At 39.7% G+C, this 24,983-nt stretch overlaps 1 protein-coding gene across 1 annotated transcript in view; it reads right to left on the bottom strand.

Moving 5' to 3' along the window:
• Window positions 1–3,004: 3,004 nt before the first annotated feature.
• Window positions 3,005–24,983, bottom strand: part of DLGAP2 (DLG associated protein 2) — a gene marked incomplete at its 3' end in the record, with an annotated part of 99,676 nt that continues 77,697 nt past the window's right edge. The window contains exons 6-10 of the mRNA XM_081334035.1: window positions 24,870–24,955; window positions 23,017–23,432; window positions 13,870–13,961; window positions 7,252–7,404; window positions 3,005–3,223 (exon numbers count right to left, since the gene is read on the bottom strand). Coding sequence (XP_081190161.1) covers window positions 3,005–3,223; window positions 7,252–7,404; window positions 13,870–13,961; window positions 23,017–23,432; window positions 24,870–24,955 — 966 coding nt within the window. The remainder of the gene's footprint in view (window positions 3,224–7,251; window positions 7,405–13,869; window positions 13,962–23,016; window positions 23,433–24,869; window positions 24,956–24,983) is intronic.

Below are 24,983 nucleotides of genomic sequence, written 5' to 3'. Positions count from 1 at the left end.
AGAAATGCTTATTTTATTCATTTATTTCCATATAGTTATTTCTAATTAACAGCTCCATTTGAAATAAAGTTATCTTTAAAGATGCCTTATCCCTGCAGATATTCTTGCATTTAAAACAAAACTATAAGCAGCATTAATATTGTACACTACCCCGAAATTTATTTCCAAGTGCAGAAATGCTTTGAATACTCTGTGGATGGGAATATCTTAATCATCACAGACTAATAGTTCAGGAATATTAATATTTCATTATTATTGTTATTTCTTTCTTTCTTTCTTTCTTTCTTTCTTTCTTTCTTTCTTTCTTTCTTTCTTTCTTTCTTTCTTTCTTTCTTTCTTTCTTTCTTTCTTTCTTTCATGTTGTACATTCTTCTTGGGGTTTTTTTTTGCTTCCAAATGCAATTTAAGGCTATTTGGTAAATTCTACATAAGAGCAGGCTTAATTTACAGTTTTCCCTCCTTCTCAAACATTCAACTCTAAAAATTCGTATCTTGAAGCTAAACATGCTTATATCAGCTTTGTCCTAAAACAGAATGCATGCTTAACAAAATATATTGGAAGAAAGGGGGATGAGAGATGGAAACCCTAATATTTTCTTTACTTCCTACAACAGCAATCTCCAACATGTGCTCTTGAGATACATTAGCACTAAACTTCCCCATCGTTTGTACAATTCCTATATAACACTGCTATTGTTCATGCAAACTAGCATGATGGGAGATATAGTTCAACATCTATGGAGGGCACCTGGTTGGAGATAGCTGTTAAAATGTCTAGCATTTTTCAGTCATGTGACAAGCTGAAGGGCTTGCAAAGTACATATTTAAAGTGCTCATCAAGGTGAAGAATCAAAGTGCTGTAAGGTAAAGGTAAAGGTTCCCCCGCACATGCGTGCTAGTCGTTTCCGACTCTAGGGGCCGGTGCTCATCTCCGTTTCAAAGCCGAAGAGCCAGCGCTTGTCCGAGGACGTCTCCGTGGTCATGTGGCCGGCATGACTAGACGCCAAAGGCGCACGGAACGCTGTTACCTTCCCACCGTAGTGGTCCCTATTTTTCTACTTGCATTTTTACGTGCTTTCGAACTGCTAGGTGGGCAGAAGCTGGGACGAGTAACAGGCGCTCACTCTGTTACGCGGCACTCAGGATTCGACCCGCCAAACTGCCGACCTTCTGATCGACAAGCTCAGCGTCCTAACCCACTGAGCCACCGCGTCCCTTGAGCGTTCCGTGCGCCTTTGGCGTCTAGTCATGCCGGCCACATGACCACGGAGACGTCTTCGGACAAGCGCTGGCTCTTTGGCTTTGAAACGGAGATGAGCACCGGCCCCTAGAGTTGGAAACGACTAGCACGCATGTGCGGGGGAACCTTTACCTTTACCAAAGTGCTGTAGGCTAGTTTAAATAGCGATTCTGTCTATGGCTAAATACATTTTGTTTAACAAACTGATAACAGAAACTTGACTCTGTTCTAATATTTTGTATGATTCAGAATTCTTACTTCAATAGTGGTGGGATATGTTTTCTTGTATCTTCACCTGAAAAGATTCAAAAACTTGGATCACAGCCTTCAAGAAGGCAAAAACAATAATGTATTATTCTCAGAATTTGTTAAACTTCTGTATAATTTCTTGCTTTTGCTGTGATGTTGATCAAGAACTTAGAAACATGCTACCTTTCTTACATTCTACTGTTAGAAACCACATGTCTTTCAAAACATGTTATTTATGTCTGAAACAATCAAGAGACTTTTTCTTATCTTTAATTCATACTGCATAGGAAAAAAGAATTCTGAAAAAAAAATACAAATGTAAACCACAGTTCACCTTTTTTACCTTAAGATTACCATTGAAACTGAGATATACTTACCACTCACATTCATATTTCTTAAACTGGTTACAACATCACAACTGGTATTTTAAACAAGCAAACTTTTTTTGTGTTTTGTTTTTTGTTTGAAAGGATACCCTGAAAACTCAATTGATCTAGCATTTTGAAACTTGAACTATTACGTGTAGCATCGCTTTTCAAATTAAAAAAAAGAGTGTTCACAAATGAAAGAAGTACAACATAAAAGAACTGTTTAAAATGTAATGAATGTTCTCAAAGAGTAAATAGAGCTTTCACATCTTGCTACAGATGATCAAAATTCTTAAGGCTTTCCTTTGTTCCTCTTTCTTCAAGTTCCTTTGCATTTTCTCCTTCGGAGGATTTCCGGATGGGTCTCCCAAGGGGACACTTTCTCTCAGGGAAAGATTTTCCCACTTGGAAATGATTCCTTCGCTTTTCTGTTCTGGATGAATGTTGGATTTTTCATGGCTGGATATTTCTGATCATCTCCCAAAATTCAGTCTGAGATGTGAGGAGAGACCAGGTGCGAGTTTGCAGTAACCAAGAGAAGCAGAATTGCTGAGCGTGTGGGCAGAAAATCTAATTGGGTTCGAAGCAAAGTAACTGAAGCTGGAAGGGAAGGGAAGGGTGGAGAGAAATGGATTCCTTCTTTTCTTGCACTTTACATTTGTAGCACCTTCTACTTGAATTAGCTAATGCCTCTGGTGAATGGAGAGATGCACCCAATTCAAAGTTTGTGTTTTATTTTTTCTTATTCCTAGTTATCGCATCATTTATAAAAATATAAATAACCAAAAAAAGTAAGCTGGGTTCCATCTCAAGAGGTGTTTCCTGTTGTCCTCTGAGAACGTAATTTTATAAGTAAGGTCTCAACAAGCCCTATGCATCGGAGCTGACTGGTGTAGTTCGATCCTAATAATACAAAAAAGAAAAGAGCAGGGGTTCTCGCAACGGGCTCAGCAAATTCTGAGGACATGAAGAGCATTCTCTTGTGCGTCTGGCACAAAGGCGACAACAACAGGGCGGGGAAGGAGCTGGGAAGGGGGAGGGAAAAAAAAGAGCAGGGAAGAGGAGACCAGCTGTACAAGCACTTGCTTGGTTCCTTCATTTATTATTTTTAAAAAAACAGGAAGCAACTATGCAGCATCTGGGTCTTTTAAAGCCTCGTTTGGGCTTCTGGAATATAGATCTCAATGCTGTCTGCACGCTCCGTAGCAGAGTTTTGCCGGAAAGAGGCTGCCCGCTTAGCAGCCATGAGGCGTCTTCGAGCTTCTTGGCGCTGTCGGTCAGGCAGATCCAAAGACCTCTCTCGGGTGATGGGGAATTTTCCTTTAGGGGGCTTCTTTGGTACAGGCGGAGGAATCTTTCTCTCTTCCTAGGATGCAGGGGAGGAAAAAAGAAATGAAGCACGGAAGGAAGGGAGCCTAAACAAGGCACAGTATGGGCTTCCTTCAGAGACTTTCCCTGGAAGCTGCAGGTGCCTCCCGGTGAGTCATCCATGACAATAGAGGTTGTCCCGAGCACGGTAGCCACTGACCAAGGTCAGCTGCGCTCATGCACACATTGGCAGAAGACGAGGGACAAAATGTGCATTGCTATACACGTTCTGACTCTTATGTGTTTATGTGCAATGATGAGACCTGGCATGGTCTCTATTTCATCATTTTGATATCATCATGGTTTTTTGGTCTGCATTGCCCTTCAGGTTGGAGCATTCTCTCCTTTATTTGCAACCATCAAGAATGTTCTCTTATCTCTGTTCCAAATACAAATATACATCAGGTATTATTAATATCTATCTATCTATCTATCTATCTATCTATCTATCTATCTATCTATCTATCTATCTATCTATCTATCTATCTATCTATCTATCTATCATCTATCTATACCCACTTATGTATCGTCGGGTGCCGAGGAGCGTGGCACATTGGGTGGGTGTGGCCAATTGGGTGGGCGAAGCCCATTGGGTGTGCATGGCTGTGGTGGTAACGGCAGAGTGGGTGGGACTAAAAAGTTCAATCAATCAATTCCAACTTTGCAAGGTGTTTTCCCCCCCCCTGAGAAGTTGAAATTGATTGATTGAAACTGGTTTTTTTTGCACATGGTGGCAGAGGCCTAAAGCGAAAAGGTTTTATAAAACCCAGCTAAAGGCCTAGGACTGGGGTGACGGGACACGTGCCCACAGAGAGGGCTCTGTGTGCCACCTATGGCACACCATAGGTTCACCACCACGGATCTATACCATCCATCCATCATCTACCATCTGTCATCTCTCCTTCCTTCCTTCCTTCCTTCCTTCCTTCCTTCCTTCCTTCCTTCCTCCCTCCCTCCCTCCCTCCCTCCCTCCCTCCCTCCCTGTAAGGGAAACATTATTCCATACGGCAGATGCTACAAGAGAATAGGCACACTTCCTATGTCCCACTAGATGATATTGTTTCCTAGAATGGACTTGAAGCATGCTGTTTCTGCTAGATCTTGCAGGGCAAGTAGACATCAATAAACAGGTTACCTCCTTGCACTCCCTACAGAAGTGAACAGAATGGGGCACTAGTGTCCCCAGCACTTTTTGTTTAGCCCTGCCAAAATGACTAAATCCCTCTGGCAAGAGTGGATGCAACTAGAAATACCAATTTGAAGTATTTAACTTTCATGGAAGAGAAAGATGAATTTTAAACTCTAACACTAAAGTCAATGGGGCTAATGTTTAACTGGCTTTATTAAGAATTCTCAGCCTTAGAGGTGAAATGAAAACGGTATAAAGACAAGTTTTTAAACACTAATGTGTTTCTTCACTGCAAATGAGGTAGCAGCTGTGTGCATATTTCTGTGCTCCTTCTTTACTAAAATCCTGGGCAGGCTATTGACTGAGCAAGTATTCAAAAAGGAACTAATGAGACTGTGTTCCTTTTAATATTCAGGGTTCATTTTGCTTAGTATAGGGAGATTGCTTTAACTTAAATTAAAAAAGAACTGACACTCCTCCAATTACAGTATTGGTAAAAATGTTGCAAAGTCATCAAGTATTACCCAGGATCTTATGAGATGGTTCTGCAGAATCTGCATCTTAACATGAGATCAAGGTGAGAATATCAGAACTCATGAAATTTTTGCAGTTTTGTTGGATGTCAGGGTACAATTGGACCAGGTAATTATACCAAAGATATGATTAATCCTTAGTACATAATTTTCACGTTACATTTCTAATCTTGGTCTCAGAAAATTCAAATATTCTATCCAACACTAAGACAATTGCATGTGCAGCACATTATTAGTAAAGGTGCAAGTAATTGGCTCAGAACACCAAGGTGAAGGAATTTGAGCTAAGTGTTGTATGGCTGCCCAATCTGCTGCTGAACTGAGGACAGTCTCTGTGCCACTGAAGGCATTTGGAAGATAAAATTGTTGAAGTCCAACTTGGTGTTAGGCGCTATCTGACATAACTAAGGCTGCATCTTAGGAGGAGTTTAAATTTATTACTGTAATTTATTACTGTACAGGGTGCTTTGTAATGTTAGCCTGGCCACCTGTGGTTTGGACTCCTGCCCTTCCTGGTTTATGAAAACTACTAAGGGAGCAACAGGGATGGTTGGAAATTATGGAGAGGCAGCCAAGGCCATACCTGCCTTGAATGTTGTGTGGCCTCACCTCAAGAAGTGATCACTTGATTTGGCAATAATGGATAACTATGTCCCCCCCTCCCTTTTCAGGGGAGATTGTGGAAAAGGTGATCAGTCTACAACTGAAAAGAGCCATGGTACTAAGGCCACACAGATCACTCCTTTGGGTGACCTTTGGCAACCGCAGGCCAGTAGGACTACAGCTGATCTGATCTTGCTGGAACTCTCACTAGCTGGAACTTTTATTACCAATTATGATATCTTACAGGACCACTTCTGGGGTTGGGGGTTGGAATTGGGGGCATTCTTGTGCAATCACTTGCCTGATTTTTGAAAGAGAAGTTCCAGTCAATAATAGTGGGAGGGTAGAGGTCATGCCCTAGACCTCTCTATTACAGGGTGGCCCAAGATTGAAAATTATTTCATATCTATGGGAAGCTGCTGTGTGAGGTCATTCTCTGTCAAAAGGTCAAGTAACATCAGTATACAGATGATAGTTGTAGATGTTGTTCCTGGGCTAAACAGGAGATGAGGTGAAGTCTTAGCTCAATGCCAGAAAATTGGGATTAATAGACTATAGTTAAATCTCAGCAAGAGTTAAAGGCTACAGGTGCAAAAGTCTTCTGATAGCAGGAATATTCCATCTTTAGTTCTGGTTGGGGTTGTACTATTCCGTGCAGAATGGGGTTTGGAGGTCATCTTGGATTCATACCTGCTCCTTAAAGACTACTCAGCAGCTGGGATTAGGAGGACTCTCACACAACTTCGTTAGGGGGCACCAGTAACAGCTTATCCTGAATCAGGAGGCCCTATTACTCATTCCTTAGCCATCTTTTCGGGTGGCCCAGAATTCATCAAATTGTGTAGTGATGGGAATGTCTACATTTTCCCATCTGACTCATCTATTGTAACAGATGCCTTAATTGCTAGCTTCCTTATAGTTCAAAGTTCTGGTTATCGCCTTTAAAGTCCCATATGACTTGGATACCTATTGGGATTGCCTTCTCCCAGTGGCTTCTGCCTACTCAGCAATATTAGGAAAGATGGGTTTTGCTCGGGTGTCATCTCATAATGAGTGTCATCTTCAGAATTCTCAGTCACGGCCTCACTTCTTTGGAATCATGATCCTTCCAAGATTAGATTGCTTACTTCCTGTTTTTTTAAAGGTTACAAAATAGTAGCTTTTTCAGAGAGCCTGGGGAAATAGTTTAGCCAGGAGAAGAACCTGCCTATGGGTTTGGTTATTAAAGCTGTTCCTTGGGATACTGAGCTGAAAGGAGGGGGGGGGGTGTCTCTATTGTTTTTTAGAGTTCTGTTTTAATATGTTTTTTATTTTTATGTTTTCTAAGCTGCTTTGAGCTTTGGTTTGAGTAGCACATAAATTCTATTTTAAGGAAGGGAGGGAAGGAGGAAGGAAGGAAAGAAGGAAGGAAGGAAGGAAAGAAGGAAAGAAGAAAGAAAGAAAGAAAGAAAAAAGAAAGAAAGAAAGAAAGAAAGAAAGAAAGAGAAAGAAAGAAAGAAAGAAAGAAAGAAAGAAAGAAAGAAAGAAAGAAAGAAAGAAAGAAAGAAAGAAAGAAAGAAAGAAAGAAAGAAAGGTCTTCACTATGGTATTATGTATGCCAGCATGCTGAGAAATATCTGCCATGGTACTTGTCATGTTCTCTGCACTTCTGGAGAGTGTTGTCCACCAATGATTTCACAAGAAAAATAATTTCAGGCTTAAAAGTCAAAGAAATGCACCACCAGAAACTAGACAGTGCAATCTGAAATGAATTGTGCTTACCTTTTTTTCAGGCGATTCTATTATTTTCCATTCATTCAGCTTCAGCTGATGCAATTCATCAAACTTCATACTGACGTCTTCAATTGAGAGTTGTAACAAGTCCCAGAATCCTGCTAAGTCCTGTGAAGTTGGCCGGGGCATAGCACTGGGATCCTGCCATGTTCACCAAACAAATAAACAAACAAAAAAAATCAAATGTCATGTGTTTGAAAACTAGGGTGTAGAACATGTTTGGCATTATATAAATGGTCAAATGTTGGATGGAAGACTCAAGCCATCCAAGCTCAACCCTTTGCTGAATGCAGAAATCCAGATTAAAACATGTCAAATATTTCACTTTCTGCTTGAAAACATCCAGGAAAGGGGGACTTCTCTCAACCTCATTTGGTAATTAGTTCTGCTGTTGAATTAGTCTTAACATCACAAAGTTTTTTCTATAAATGTAACTGAAATCCATGATTCTGTGGCCTTGGGTTGTGGAGAACTCCTTCAGTTCTTGGCAAGTTTTATCATAAGATAAGGAAAGTGACTGATGAATTTCATCACTTCACCTCCCATTGCCGATTGCCTGCCTTAAATAACTTTAAGCACCTATCAGTTAGAAGGCACAGAAGTCCTCTATTTATGACCTGTAAGTTGAGGTAGTTATTTCTGAACAAAGGTCTAGTATTCTGTTGAAACAATCTGTAGCACAACTACATAATGTTAAACCTAGTTGTTTCCTTAAATGAAGCTTGCTTTATCTGCTTTGGGCCACAAGAGAGCGGTCTTGTGCTGCTGAACTACATGTATCTATAATAAGGTGTATGGCTCCAGACTAATACAATTTCCTCAAAAGGCATAATAAGAGAGATGCTTCATCTTGAGGCATCCTTAAATGTAATCTTACTCAGGAAGTTATGTATCTTAAAATAATAATAATGCAGCAGTCCTAAATAAGCGGATTATATCCAGAGGGAGACAATTAACAAAAAGGACCTGGATCATGTTAGCACATCTGTATTAACTTACACAGTGCCTTGAGCTCTGATCTTATTACAATGGCTGCATTAATGTCTACTAGCTTGGCACATGTAGAAAAATCTTGTTTCAGCAAAATATAATATATAAAAGGTACTTAAGCCATCTTTCCCCACCCAGCAACCTCAAGGCACGATGGGTTTCAAAGACATCACTTGTTACTCGAGCTGAAATAACGCGATTTGTAGATGCCTAAAGGTCATTAGATAGGGAAATACTGCTTCAGTGGTGTGTATGTAGATCTGCATTTGTGTGTGAAAATATGTCTGTGCTAGCATTACAATTTGTGGATGAAAGGAAGTTTGACAATTTATCACTAATTTAGCATTGATGTTAATAGATAGTAATTAATATATAACAGTTTTTGATTTCTTAAAAAGCAAAGCTTAACCACTGGTCTGCATTTGTTTTTTTGCTTTGTTGATTTGTTCTGGATTCTTTTAGAACCTCCCCCATTTTCACAACAGGCATATAGTACAGAGGGCTGCTGTTTAATATACAAATGATCAGTTTTGGTTGGCTGGAATTCCTTTATTAAATTTATTAGCTATATTATTCTATTGGTCTTGGTCTGTGAATGTAACTTGGGAGAATACATTCTATAATTCTAAAATATGGGCTAAAGACACCATGTTTGGCATTGCCTAGAGATTTATAGCACCCTTCATATGAATCCACAGGCAAATTGTATTAAGACTCTACAACTTGGACTATGTTCCAAACTCTCTTCCTTTGGACACATTTAAGAAAGTTGGCTTCCGTGTTTCTTTCTTCCAATGGTCTGGTCTTAAGCAAATTATTGTTAAATGAAACACGTATGCCTCAACTTATTCAAAAATGGTGCATCATCTACTTAAAAGGAGTTGAAAGGTTTATGTTGACTGTCTGTAGAAGGAGTGTCAAAGTCGATTTCATTGAGGGCCGCATCAGGGTTGTGGTATATCCTTACCGATAGGATGGGAGACCACCAGGAGAGGTCAGGAGGAGGGGACAATGGATAGAGAAAGGGCAGCAGGGCTACTGGTGGCCGAGTGCTAAAGCAGGACTTCCCTCAGACTCTTCCTCCCTCTCATTATATCCTTCCTTCCTTCCTTCCTTCCTTCCTTCCTTCCTTCCTTCCTTCCTTCCTTCCTTCCTTCCTTGCTTCTCATTCCCACTTCTTCCCATTTCCTTCCTTCCTCCCCTCTTTCCTTCCCTGATTCTCATTCCCATCTCTTTCCTTCTTCCATGCTCAGGAAGGGACAACAGGAGGGGGAGAATTTGCCAGTGCTGCCAGTGGCCATGCTGCTGCCGGCCGTCACAATCCCACATAGGTGGGGGCGGTCCTGGTGAAAGGGAAGCCTCATGGCTGCGAGGCTAGGGTCATGGAGGTGCTGGGGGTGGGTGGCGCTGATCTACAACCTGATTGCATCCATCAAAGCAAGAATTCCTTCACCTTAGATCCACGGGGCAGCCCTGGAACCAGAGAGGGGCTGTCCCACCACCACTGCCCCGCCCCCTGGTGTGTGCACAGGAGGCAGCAAGTGCTAGAGTCCTGGGTAAAGTCAGCCTGTGGGGAAAGACAATCAGCAGGCATGCCGGGCTCCATGTGCGTGCACACGGGGTGGGGTGGTAATGCCCATCGCTGATTCCAGGGATGCCCCGTGGATCTAAGGCTGAGCGCATTGATGACTGGCATCGGGTTGAAGATCAGTGCCCAGTCAGCCTGGCTGGGCTGAGATGCTGTGGGCTGCTCCTTCACTGTTTCCAGGGCAGCTCTGCGGGCCAGATGTAACCACATGGTGGGCCGGATTTGGTCTACAGGCCTTGTGTTTGACATGTCAGGTCTATACATTCTGGACAAATAACGTCTCTGTTTACATTCTCCTTAACTCCTTGAATTTCTGAATGGTAGTTGACCCAATTAAGTGGCAGTACTAGACCTTTTCAGTGTTATAAAGATAAATGCATATTTATGTTACCATGATGTATCTTCTCATCAGCCATCTGAGATGCCTGTTGGCCAATTACCAGCCTTAGATAGCAATAGCATTTAGGCTTATGTACAGCATTCTTTTGGGTGGTTTACAGTGCCAGCATATTGCCCCCAACAATCTGGGTCCTCATTTTACTGACCTCAGAAGGATGTAAAGCCAAATCAACTTTGAGCCCGCCAAATTAAACTCCAAGCTGTGGGCATAGTTTGCCTGCAGTACTGCACTTTAACCACTGTGGCACCATGGGAGATAGCACAACTCACAACAACATCTCATTACCAAAAATGATCCTTTTGTGCATTTGCACCCTTGCTGTTGTTGTTTTTAAATTCTAATCCTTTTCCTTTTATTCAGGAGCTCAAGGTAGCATTCATAGTGTTCTCTTCACCAATTATTATTATTATTTTTTTAACATCAAGAATCTTGTGAGGTCCGTTGAAAAGAGTAACTGGCTGAGAGTCACCCAGTGAATTGGATTACTAATACTGCTATGTGACTTAAGAACACTAGACATGCTTGCAGACATTTCACTACCCAACCAGGTAACTTTATCAGTGCTGCTGAGTGTGTTTACTCCCTTTTTGTATACAGTAGCTTGCCCTGCCAGTGTTGGTAGGTGTGTGGTTCAAAGCACTTTACATATGCATATGGAAAACTTACAGTGTCCACCCATCATCTTAGGTAAGTAGTGAAGTACATGCACAGAAAAAAATGTGGAGAAGCAGAAAGAAAGGGTTAAACCCAGTGGAAGCTTTGCTTTCATAAAAAGTGCCTCTACTTGTATGGGCCAGATATTTCTACACTCTCAATGAATGTGGTGGAACTCTCTGTGATACCCTAGGGCTTAGCATTCACAGCTAGCCATAATTAGGAAAAAGTAAAAACAGGTATTATTTCAACATCACCTAAAGCCACCAAATTGAACTTGTATCCTGACTTTGGACACAAGGCTTATGTTCTGCCATTGTGATGCAGATATGATCACTTGCTCCCCCCCCCACCCCCAGGTGCGGAAGAAAATAAAGATGAGGAGAAGGAGAAGGAGACACAATGACAAGAACAATCTGGCATGGGCGCCGATAATGTTAATTCTATGAATCAAAATCCAGCAATTGTAACTAAAGACTATGTCCAGTTGCATTTCATATATATGTTTTCTTGAAATGTTGGATTGGTATAATCTTACTGGATAGCAGATTTCAAATAGACATAGAGAGAAGAAATGCTTTCTCATGCTGGTAAAGGTTAAACTGCAAATATTACAGAACAATTGATTTTAAATAAGACAGATTTATAGGTCACATTCTCTAATGCCCCCTCGAAATTTTATTTAGTTCTGGGAAAAGCCAATGTAACAGTAACGTTGTTCTTTGCTGGCAATATTTACCAGCAGAAGCCTTCCCCATATCTAATTTAGCAATGAAACAAAGCTAATTGTAAAAGGTATTGTGGGTATTTTGCCCCATACTGATGGGAAAGGTATCATGGCAATTTTGCTCAGTAGTTTGGACAGTAGAACATTTGATTAATTCTTGTAGTCCGTCAGCCTTTTAGATTAGCAGCCATTGGCTCATGATTGTCACAGTCCATATGAACTTGTTGTGTTAATCATTACGCCAGGGGAATACAGTTACTGATTGAAGCAGTATGCACACTAGTTCTCATTTTCAAAAGGATTTTGGTGACTAAAATAGTGATATCATCAACAAAACAATACAATACAATTACCGTAGATGTCTATTTACCCACCTGCTAATATCTCTTGAGATCTTATTCTTTGCTTATAGGTTTTACAAAGTTATTGTCTCTGACTAAAGTTTTTTTTAAAAAACAACAACAATGGATTTCCAGAGCTTCAAAGGTAGGCTAAAGCAGACTTTACATACAAGGCCTTTTTGGTCAAGGAATGGGAATTTTTGTTCCTCTCCTCTGAACAATCACTTTCAAGATCTCCATGGTCTAGCACAGGGGTGTCAAACTGCCGGCCCGCGGGCTGGATGAGTCGTGGCCAAACCACGGCCACCCCATTGCCGGAAATGGGAAAAAAGTCACGCTACGTCGTGACACGTCACATGATGTTGCGAGTTTGACACCCCTGGTCTAGTATAATCCCCAATCCCAACAGAGCTATGCACTGGAAAGAATGGGGAATCTATTGCAGGATGGATAGATGAATAAGATAGATTACTATTTTTAATATTTTATAAACCAAAATAATCTGTTCTGGGTTGACTGTACTGCAGGAAAAAAATTGACAGAGCTTTATAAGATAACCTTTGATGCCCCACTGAGTCTTAAATCAGGGCTTTTCAACCAGTGGTACGGGTACCACCTGTGGTACATTGGCACCTGGCAGGTGGTATGCGACCATACTAGAAAAGTAGTAGTGGGGGAGGGGAATGAGCTGAACTGGTGGCAGCACCGCACAAGCCGGAGCGAGAGACGGCTGGAGCTGCAGGGCTGTCAGGGCTCAGCGGAAGCGCCAGGATAAGCGCCAGGCTCCAGCTGGAGCTCGGCGCTGATCCTGGCACTTCTGAGTCCAGAAGAAGCGCCAGTCAGCTGGAATGATGCAGTATCTCCAAGGTCTTGTGATTTACATTCAGATCTTGGCAACTGATTCATATTTATGATGGTCACAGTGTCCCAAGGTCATGTGAAGTGACCAAAACCTGCTGCAACCACCCAGTAGAGAGAGGGGGGGAAATAAAAACCACCACCCCCACCCTTGCTGCCAATCCTCAACAGAAATGCTCACAACAATGAAAACCTCGGACAGGAGGAAGAGCGCCGCTGGGCGGGCAGGCAGGTCTCTTGCTCGGCTGTGGCTTGGGGGGCACTTTTTTCAGTGCCATTGTAACTTCAAACAGTCACTAAGCAAACTGTTGTAAGTCGAGGACTACCTTTACTTCATCACTTTTTCCCTTTTTTTGTTTTTTGGTCATCAAGTTTTTGACACCTTGCTAGGTGACTGGTGGTACTAGGATGTTGCCATATCCTAAAAGTGGTATAATGAGTGAAAAGGTTGAAAAGCCCTGTCCTAAATGGTTTTGAAGAAATTATGATTTATTCGATGTACTGAAGATTCATGGTTCACTATCCAGGGTGGAATTTCTGATTCCTTTTATTTTGATAGAACAAGTTTTCAAACGTTATTAATGTATTTATAAAATAATGGAGTTTTTTTAAGACCAGTTTCTAAGTTATGCCCTCACAAGGTGATTTCTAATATAAATATATATATTATCAAATATAAAAATGACATAAAACATCATTTCAATGCAATCTTATCACAATCTTTATCACTTTATATTCAGACCAAGGCGTTAATACAGATCATGCTGAGATGCAATAAATTCTCAGATGACTTTGAAATGCTCATAGGAGAACTGGAGTCTTCCTCTTTAAAGCTCAGGCAATGGGTACTCCACAACAATATGAACAAATAATAAAGCTTCTATGCACAAATTATGTATGCAATTGTTTGCTTATCAGATGTGGAATTAAATGTCTTCTGATGGAAATCAATCTCCAGATAAATAATAAAATAGTAGCATTTGATATTTGAAGAAAAATAATAAATGACTTAAGATATACTACGCAATCTTTAAAAATGTGAACTTACCAAATTCTGTTGACAAAGCCAATAGAATTGCTGGAATTTTTGTGACATTAGCAACTGTGCACTTCCTACAGCACTTCGGATCTTACCTAGAACTGAAGGTGAAGGATGAATATCAATTTAGATCTGAAACAATATGTTTTTATAACCAAGGCTTAATCTAGAAAAAAATATATATTCTTGCTCTTTGGTTATGAATTCAATTAGGTGCACAGGCCTTTCAATCTGTATTCAAGAAAGAAAATCAGAGATCAGTTCGGTTTAAAAAATATTGCAAAAAGCCGCATGAGAATCTTGAGAAAAGAAATTATTTTCTCAGTTGCAAAGGAATCAAGGTGAAAGCATACGATACAAATCTTATCTATACTGTTTCATCCCCTCAGAAAATAATGTAAAAATCCTGGGTGTACTGACTAGAATCTTTATTCTCTGCAGATCTACTTTTTATGGAACATCCAGGTGTTTCTGTCACTAATCTGTCAAGTTCAGTGTTTACCGGATATTTACTGTATGTTTTTTCCAGACAGTTTTGTGCTGACTATTTTAAAAAAATACATGTGAAATATAGCTGCAATTCCAATCCCAGTGTAGAGAATAGGATGGGCAAAACTCTACCAAAGTTTTCCTCCTAATTCTGATCCAGTGGATCCTTAATAGGTTCCTAGATTTTTTTTTAGCCCAGTGGATTCTACAGCCCTTCCAGACTACAATGCATTTGATCTGGAAGTCAGTCCAGTGATGTTTGCCCAACCAACTTCTCCTTTGCATGTTGCTCTCCAGCTAAAGAGCAATTTATTGCGTAGTGGAAGGTTGTCTGATCGGTACTGTGGTATAAAAACCAAAGGAAGTGTTTTTTAAGCTATCCCTTTTGCCCTGGTGCCAGTTTAAGAAGCTCCAACAAATCCTGAGTTTGCTGTTGCGTGGTGGCAGCTGAGATTGTCATTGTGGTGCTTTCCCCAGGTTGGACTGACCATCAGGATCTGGGAGGTAAGAAAGTGTGCTTCACTGGACCCTGAAGTCTAGGAGGAACCTACCCACCACTGGCTTACTTATGAACAGTGAGGTAATTTTGCATATCTCGCACATGGCCTCCTCATTTGCTGTTACTAGGCTGTTGTTATTATTATTATTATTATTATTATTATTATTATTATTATTATTATTATTATTATTATTATTATTATTATTATTATTATTATTATTCCCTCTGACTTCAGGCAGTCATACTGCCTCGATTGCTTACTTGCCTTTCATTGCTAATAGGGGTAGAATTACTGTCTCGCCTGTTCAGTGACAAGATGTAGGAATGAAGGGACCCGGTCTGCTTCCATTCAGTTTCAGTTTTATTTATTTATTATTTATTTTATTTATTGTATTTGTATACCGCCCTTCTCCCGAGGGACTCAGGGCGGTGAACAGGGCACATATAAATAGAAAATACAAAAATTAAAAAGAATTAAATAATCGCCCAGATAAGAACAATAACAGTATAAAAACCCCATTAAAAACCCTAACATCCCCCATCAGGCCAGGCCAGCTTGTTCAAATAAATGGGTCTTCAGACCGCGTTGGAAGGAGCGAAGGTCCGGTGCCATCCGGAGCTCGACCGGCAGCTGGTTCCATAAAGCCGGAGCGCCCACAGAGAAGGCCCTCCCCCTGGGGGCCACCAGCCGACATTCTCTGACCGGTGGCACCCTGAGGAGGCCCTCTCTGTGGGAATGCATAGGGAAGTTGACGCCGGCAGCAGTTTTGCACGTGGATACCTTCCTGTGTAAAGTGCACATGCCATTCTTCTAACTCACAACTGAAAATGTTTTGGAAGGGGAGGAAGAATCCCTTTTGCTGCAGTTGAATACAACCAATTGCGCTTAGAAGGGCTTCCCCTTGTCTAGTAGATTTTATAGCAACAAGAGTAAATGAAAATGCCTCCAGATTTTTTTTTCTTTTTTTCTTTTTTGGATTGGAAATCTATTATCCCTGTAGTGGCATGATTTCCCTCCTCCCCAATTGTCTAAAAATGGGGAAAGAATGCATTGCTTTTGACTAAATTCATTCATAAACCTTGCGTTTCACAACACCTCAACCTTAATTCCCATCAAGCCAATGAAAACAACTGGGCAGTGCTTCAGTTAAAGCAAGGCCTTTATAAACCACCTTAGAAATGAAGAACAAGTCAGAAAAACAGATTATGTGAAGTGTTTTGAATCACCAGTTTCAGGGAAATAAGGACTTCTGCTACTTAAGTGAAAATATGAGGAGAATGTGTTGTATAACATGCAGGACATCTAGCTTAAAATGGTTTCAACACTTGCAGAGATAGGGTGGTATTTTTATATTCTGGAAACCTGTCTTTAAAACCAAGAAAACTACTGAATTTTTATAGATAATTGTTATTTATAAATCAATTTTATATGCAGTTATTAAGAAAAGAGTGGAACAAAGAATTAGAGGTTTCTATATTGTCTAGCAATGGGAGAGTGCCTTGATTTCTATAGACCTCAAATTACAATTTATACAACAACAAAAATAATATTTAGAATTTATTGGACTCCATTATGCTTGTATAAAAAAAGTACTGTCATGTTTCTACAATGTCTCATACTTACCAAATATATTATGGATTATGCAAATATAAATATGAGACAAAAGGTAAAATTTTTAGAGGATAATATTATTTTGAATTATATACCTAGCACATGAAATTTGACAATTGGGACATAGTAAATGGATTCTCCATGCCCTTGTTATGGCCAAAAGACTGATATTGCACCATTGGAAAGATAAATGTATGGCCCCACTTATTAAAAGGATTGAAGATGTGATGGTACTTGCCTCTTCTGAGCAGATTGAATATACATCTAGATTTTGTATACATAAATATAATGAATATAAAATAAAATTGGTTAAAAACAAATATAGTTATGTAAATGTATTAGAAATATATACATACTTGAATAATATTCTTGTTAGACAAGAATATATAGAATTATAACTATTATTATAATGACATATTTTCTTTGTTCTTTGTCGTCTTTTTTTCATATTTTTTTTTGTTAAAGCACTTTTATGTATATATCACCATCCCCATTATATTTGGCTTTTGCTTTTTTCTTATTAATTAAAAAGCAAAAAAGATAAATACATAGTTCAAAAACTAATAAAGTGACAGGGGAGACGAAGAAGAAGGAAGATTAAAGGACTGAAACTTACACTGAAATTTTACAGGACTGTTTATGGCTTTGCATTTCAGAACACAGAACAGATGAAGATATCTGTTCATCACTGGAAGTGATACCTAGATGGTAAAAGAGCCTTGGTGGAGCAGTGGGCTAATGCCTCCTTAAGTAACACCAGCTGCCTGCAATTAGTGCAGGTTCGCATCCCACCAGGCTCAAGGTTGACTCAGCCTTCCATCCTTCCGAGGTAGGTAAAATGAGGACCCAGATTGTTGGGGGCAATTAAGCTGACTTTGTAATAATGCCGCTTGGGGTGTGTGTGAAAGCCCTAATAAGCAGGCATATACATAGAATGAAGGCTACTGCTAAGCTTGTAAGCCGCCCTGAGTCTTCGGAGAAGGGCGGGATATAAATGGAATTAAAAAAAAAAGATTACTAAGATTAAACTGCAAAATAGATCCACTGGGATGATTGTTGTACACTTGCACAGGAAAAGGACACCGAGAATCAATTTTTTCAATTCTTATGCCACATTTTGTTACATATTTAATGTATTGTTTATTTTCAAAAGGATTGTTCTTCGAAGTACTTTTTAAAAAGATGTTTACCTAAATTCTAATGACTAATTAATTATACATTAAAATTAACATATATTTTGGAAGACGTGCAAACATTATGCAATACATGATATTTGAGCGGTGTGTGTGCACACAGGTACACATATACGTAGAGTATGCCATTCTTTATTACAGAGCACTTAGCTTCAACATTAGTTATGGACAAAAAATTAATCTTAAACTTATAAAGTGCATTTTGCAAACTATACGACAATCACTAAAGCAAGGGAGGTCCATTGTTCTTTGACAAATAACACCCCCTCATCTCCCATTCCTTTTTACTTTTGTCACAGGCTGGTAGATGAGACCATATTCAGCAAAGGTCGAATCAATTTCAATTTGGAACCTAAATTTTCTCCATGTCATTGAGAACCCTTCACTGTAAAAGAAAGTTTCCTGTCACATATAGCTGAGTAACAGGTAATGCTAATGTACTATGAAGATGTGGGTTGTTGTTGTTGTTTTGCAAAGTTTCAGAGCCCCTCTCCTTGTCCAAAAATCATTTTGAAGAGTGGCACTTCTGTCTAACTGCTCCGGAGAATGAATTACAAAAATGTATACTACTGGTGACACAAACTTTTCATATATGTCTTCTCCGTTCACACAATATTAAAAGAAGAGTGCTCCCATGGCTTTGATAAAAATTAGATGTTATCCATAGATGTCTATTCCTCACAGTTAATCATTCACAAAGAGCATTACAGGGTGGCTATCATCTCATTTCATGGTCCAAAAGGGATATATCAGCGCCATCAACAGAGTCACCAAGATTGTTGGTCTGAAGATATTAATTGCTGGTGCTTTGAGACTGGTATTTTCACTATACCAAGTATACATTATAATCACACATCTTTTAATCAAAGGACTACAGGATGGGCATATTATGTAAAAGCAAACTGAAACATCCATTGAATCTACAGTGGGGAATAATGAAACAATATTGTAGTAGTGTGCTATATATAAGCAGCAGCTTCACAAGTATTCTCTTGAAACAGCACACACACAAAATTAATTAACTGCACATTGCAGATGTATAATTAATAGGGATACATGGATACACCTCCTGGAATCCCACTGGCATGGATCTTAATGAAATTTGCACTCACAGAAAACAGTGCGGACTTTCAAGATGCATCTCTGCTTTGACTACTGTAAACTTTTATTGGTAGGAATAAATCATAGAGATGAAGAAGAAGCATAACTGAACTACAGTATTTGATAAATGCCATCCAGTTATTTCTGAAAGAAGACCTACTTAGATTAAATTAATAGACACACAAGCCAGGACACTTCAAATACACAAATTTTCCTATAAAATCTACTAAGCACCCAATTTCACCACATAATGGTATCTGACTGGAGCTGCCGAAAGGTCATAACTTCTGCTCCTGAAGGTGCATTCATCTTACACATCTGTTGATTGACCTGATTTTCAAGTTGTGACAAATTCCAAAATTTGTCACAGCAGATAAATATGTTGGCTAGCCTTTAAGATATCACCAAACTCTTTATTTCACATAATGTTATTATTATACCCTGCTACAAATACCTGATTATGTGTGATGAAAAAGCATGGAAGAGAGTGTTGACCTGGAAGATTTAACAAGCTTACATGGATTGACACACTGCACCAATGTCTTTCCTTGCTGAAGTGATCACCATTTCTGTAAGAAGCCTTTTTTTCTTAAGCATATTTTTATATGTACATTATATTTAGGTTACAGTTGGTAATAAGCATGACTGAACATAATAGTGTTCAGTATTCAACAATCCTTATGCATGGGATAGCATTGCAAAAAAGGAAAAGAATTCTTATCTTAACTGTTTATTTCCTGCATGCTTTGCTGAACTGAAGTACTGTAACTACTCATGACAAGATTTTCTTTTTTTGCATTGCAGAATTATTATAATACGTATTTTTTTGAATATTGAATATTGGAATAAAATGAAACTTGTACTCTAAATAGATTAAGATGAGCAGTTTTATGGAGATTTATATAGCTCTTTTAAAATATTTTTGGGTTGTTTTTATCTGCCTTCAAAGAATTGGGAATGTTAATAATCCAACTGATTTCATGTTAGAACTAAAAAGAGAAATATATATTACTGTTTGTTTATGCTAAAAACATGTTTGAAGCAATTCAGTCTTTTCAGGAAATAAAGCATCATTTAAATAATTTCTATTTGTGCAACATTAAAAAGAGTTTAATAAATGTTTAGCTTTGAAAATGCCTATCTTGGTTTAAAATGGAAGTATACCATCTATTTTATCTGATATAGAATTTGACTAAGTTTGCTAGCTAACTAATGGGCTAGCATTAAAGGACTTCTGTTGAAAAACCATCCCTTCATTTGACTGACTGATTGATGAAGTTTCTCTGGATCCAACCAATTATTTCTAATGTAGAGCAAGATGTGTTTATTTTTGTATTCAGTAGAGCAAAAATTCTACAACTCTTTCTGACCTGCTGCCTGTTTATGTTTTTACATGGAAAAAGTGGAGGGCAATTTATATTGTAGCTTCCCAAAGTCAACTTGTCTTAGCACAAAACACAACCTATCTCCCTTGTAACTTGTACCTATTAGAAATTGTGTTACTCTTAGTGTGGGATAAATTGAAACATTTCCTTCCACAATCCTCCTATTAAATGTTTGTTTTTATTGACAGGAGCTTGGACTGCTGTTGATAATGGAATGAAAGACAGACAAGCCCTTACCTATAGAAAATAATATATGATAACCAAGATAGAATATAGTATGCTTACTTCTCTAATATAACTGATAAAATGTCAGTTTCTAAAACAGTTTTTCCAATTTCTAAGAATGTATGTACTGTTCCAATTCCAAAGAAAGGCAGTGCCAAAGAATGTTCAAACTATCGCACCATTGTACTCATTTCACATGCTAGTAAAGTTATGCTTAAAATCCTACAATCTAGACTCCAGCAGTATGTGGACCGAGAACTACCAGAAGTACAGGCAGGATTTCGAAGAGGCAGAGGAACTAGAGATCAAATTGCCAATATATGCTGGATCATGGAGAAAGCTAGGGAGTTCCAGAAAAACATCTACTTCTGCTTCATTGACTATGCTAAAGCATTTGATTGTGTGGATCACAACAAACTGTGGCAAGTTCTTAAAGAGATGGGAGTACCAGACCATCTTATTTGTCTCTTGAGAAACCTGTATGCGGGTCAAGAAGCAACAGTGAGAACTGGACACGGAACCACTGACTGGTTCAAAATTGAGAAAGGAGTCCGGCAAGGTTGCATACTGTACCATGCCTGTTTAACTTATATGCAGAGCACATCATGAGAAAGTCAGGGCTAGATGAATCAAAAGTTGGAATTAAGATTGCCGGGAGAAATATCATCAACCTAAGATATGCAGATGATACCACTCTAATGGCAGAAAGTGAAGAGGAACTAAAGAGCCTCTTGCTGCGAGTGAAGGAGAGTACAAAAGTTGGGTTGAAACTTAACATTAAGAAAACCAAGATCATGGCATCCGGCCCTCTCAATTCCTGGCAAATAGATGGGGAAGAAATGGAGGTAGCGACAGATTTTATTTTCCTGGGCTCCAAGATCACCGCAGATGGAGACTGCAGCCAAGAAATTAAAAGACTCTTGCTCCTAGGGAGGAAAGCCATGGTAAATCTAGACAGCACACTAAAAAGCAGAGACATCACCTTGCCAACAAAACTGCGTATAGTCAAGGCTATGGTCTTCCCAGTTGCAATGTATGGCTGTGAAAGTTGGACCATAAGAAAGGTTGAGCGCCAAAGAATTGAAGCCTTTGAACTATGGTGCTGGAGAAGACTCCTGCGAGTCCCTTGGATTGCAAGGCGATCAAACCGGTCAGTCCTAGAGGAGATCAACCCTGACTGCTCTTTAGAAGGCCAGGTCCTGAAGATGAAACTCAAATACTTTGGCCACCTAATGAGAAGGAAGGACTCACTGGAGAAGAGCCTAATGCTGGGAAAGGTTGAGGGCAAAAGAAGAAGGGGACGACAGAGAATGAGGTGGCTGGATGGAGTCACTGAAGCAGTAGGCATGAGCCTAAATGGACTCCAGAAGATGGTAGAAGACAGGAAGGCCTGGAGGAACATTGTCAATGGGGTCGCGATGGGTCGGACATGACTTCACAACTAACAACAAATGTATTATCTGCCCATCTCTAATGGGCTCTAGGCGGTGTAAAAACTAGAAAAAATATCAAATCAAATAAAAACATCATATCAGATGGACAGCCAGATTAAAATAATCATATACACTGCAAAATTAAATGAAACCAAACAAAACATGGATCATTGAACAAATAATAAAAATCAACCTCGAGCCTGGGGCCAAAGCCAGGTTTTTGAAGCTTTCAGGAACTCCAGGAAAGAGGGTGCCATTCTTATCTTGGGGGGGGGGGGCGGGGGCTGCTGTTCCGGTGTGTGGAAGATTCACTTCCTCAGTCTTGCAAGATGGTGTTTCATACTGGGGATCTGGACCACACCCACTCTGCCAGAATGTAGTGGGTGGGCAGAAATGATTGGAAACTCAAATGCAGTCTCTCAGATATCCAGATCATATGCCAAACAGAGCTTTATAGGAAATAACCAACATCTTGAATTCCACTCTGAAGCTGACTGGCAGCCAATGCAGCTGGCGTAGCAGTGATGACACACCAAGAGCACACCAAGAGCACATTACTGCTTGCACAGCTGCTTTCTGAACCAAACAAAGCTTCTAGGTGGTCTTCTGAGGGCAGATTGCACTAATGCAATATGAGGCGACCAGCGCGTGAGTAACGTATCCAGATGGCAAAACTGTGATTGGTGGACAACAATTTTATTCAGAATTACTATTAACCAGCATAAGAAAAGCTAGTAAGCTTTTAATAAGAATGTAGGAATAATAGAATCCATAAAATGTGTTAAACTTAAGAAACGATATATATTTCTATTGGGCTTCTGACATTAATTTGATCTATTTTTCTTTAAAGCTAGTAGTATATAATGAAGGCAAGAGTCAAATGCTAACTAATCTAATTCTTCCTCTCTATAAAAGCTTAGTGTATTGTGTTTTATGTTTGGAATCCCATCTGAATTCTCTTTCATATCTGGAAGTCAGTATTTACAAGGAAACATATTCATGCGATTCTATATAGAAATGTAGAAGTTTCAGCTTTTACAAGAAAAGGAAATACTTCGGGGAAATTACTCTGCGGTGCAATGGCAGGGTGCATGGTCCATCAGAAATTCTCTATTTTGTCCAATTCCAAAATGCAAACTGATGACAGTCACAGTACAGAAGTGAATAGATTAAAATTAAAGATAAAAGTAAGCACAGAAAGAATTAGATATGTTCTTACTTTCTTCAGAAAGATCATTTTCTTCTGCTTCTCTCTCCATCTCTTTGCACCATCCTTCCATCCTTTTTGTCTCAGTGTGTAGCAGCTTCATAAACCATGACCCATCCCGGCGACATGGAGACATTCGTCCTGTTTCAACCGTCTCAATGGATGGTTCCAACCAGGGTTCAGGTGGTGGGAGATTGGAGTTGTCAACCTGGGTCCTATAATCTTCTCTATAACTAAACAGGCCTTGTGTCCGTACAGTTCTTACTGCACCATACTGAGTAGGAGTACTTGGCTCTGAATGTCGCTGGAAAGAGCCACCAAACTGAAGACCCTTGTCCTCCATTGTTATGTGACCAGGAAAGCCTTCAAGTTCTAAATCGGCTTGAACAGCTGCCGTTACACTGTTTGAGCGTTTAAATCGTCCATGGCTGAAGTAAAATGGAAAAAAACAACACACTGATCCATATATTGACAATGTTTAGTTTATAAAAAAGAAGGCACCATCTACATTCTGCGATTTTCAGGGTTTTAAAAAAAGCTTTAGGAATATTAATAACAATAAATATAAAGACTGAAAGGCACAACATGAATGGACTGCAGTCTTTATAGGATAAATGGTTATTAATGACCCAAAGCAAAATACAAATCAATATTACTCAAACTTCATTTGGAAAGCAAATGTTGATTTATTCTCACAGTAGAAACTAGAAGTATCTTGTAAATGCTACAGTGACACATTATCACTAAACAAAACACAAATAAATGAGTTAAAAACCATGAAGTTTAAAACAAAGGGTGCAGATGATGGGATTTGAGAAAAGATTGTCATTATTTGGAAACAACAATAGATATACAGTATGTGAGCACATGACTATATCTGTACCTGTGTTTCTCAACTTTAACAACTTGAGGATATGTGGACTTCAATTCCCAGAATTCCCAGCATGAAGTTGAAATCCACAGATCTTCAAGTTGCCAAGGCTGAGAAATTCTGATCTTATGGAATGTAATATAGTGGGGAGGTGGATTCCCAGAAGGAGAGGATGAATTTCAGAGAAGTAAGAGGCAACTCAGCCCAGATACTATATGTGATAGAAAAAGGGTGAAGACAGCCTCTTCTGAATAGTTCCTAGAGTATACTGTAGATGAGTCCTCAATCTGGTATCATTGATCTGTTCCCGGACCTCTCTCCAGATGTGAGTTCAGAGGAGGAGGGTGAGTTTGAGTCTGCAGAGGAAAGTGTGGAGCTGCCTATTGGTCAGGATTGGGGCTCAGAGAATGCTAGCCTGAGGGAGCAGTCTCAGCTGGGTCTATCAGACCAGCATCAGGCTGTGGCTGAGGGAGGTGAGCCATAGCTGCAGCAGGTTGGTGAGACTGGGAGCAGTTGCCGTCCCTTAGCAATGCAGAGGAGGTGGAGTCCACACCTCCTCCTGATCCAAGAATATATAGAGCAGAGAGGAGACAGGCACAATGCCAGTCAGCTAGGAAGTCTACCTCGCCTCTCATGAAGGCATTGCCTATTTAACCCCGCCCTGAGGACTTGAGTGTTGCTACAGCAACCTGCCCAATTCTGTGCCTTGTGTGCTCGCGCTATGTATCATAGACTGTTTGACTTCTAGACTGCTTTCCTGGACTTTGTGTATGCCCATTGCACTTGGCTACCCAGTGATTCTTGCTGGGCTGAGCTTGAAATCCAGACCTGCGCAACAGGGGTGTTTTTTGAGGAACTGTTTGGAGTTTTTTGAATAAACACCTGTAGAACTCTTGTCATATGTCCATGTGTGTGTCATGTGCCATTCTTGGTTTTGAGTCTGACATTTATAGACCAAGCAGACAAAAACATATTCAGAAATTGCTCAACCTACCGTTTATCATCTTCCACTTGCACTCCAACCGAATGATACTCCCGTAAGCCTCTGCTGTCGGTATCTGAATCAGTTGCTGCTTCCACCTAGTTCAAGACAAAGGCAAGCTGTTTT

The sequence above is a fragment of the Vipera berus genome, assembly GCF_964194415.1.
Source record: "Vipera berus genome assembly, chromosome: 1".
NCBI lineage: Eukaryota > Metazoa > Chordata > Lepidosauria > Squamata > Viperidae > Vipera > Vipera berus.
Note: the sequence above shows the minus strand (reverse complement) of the source record. Positions and strands in the feature narration are given on the sequence as shown.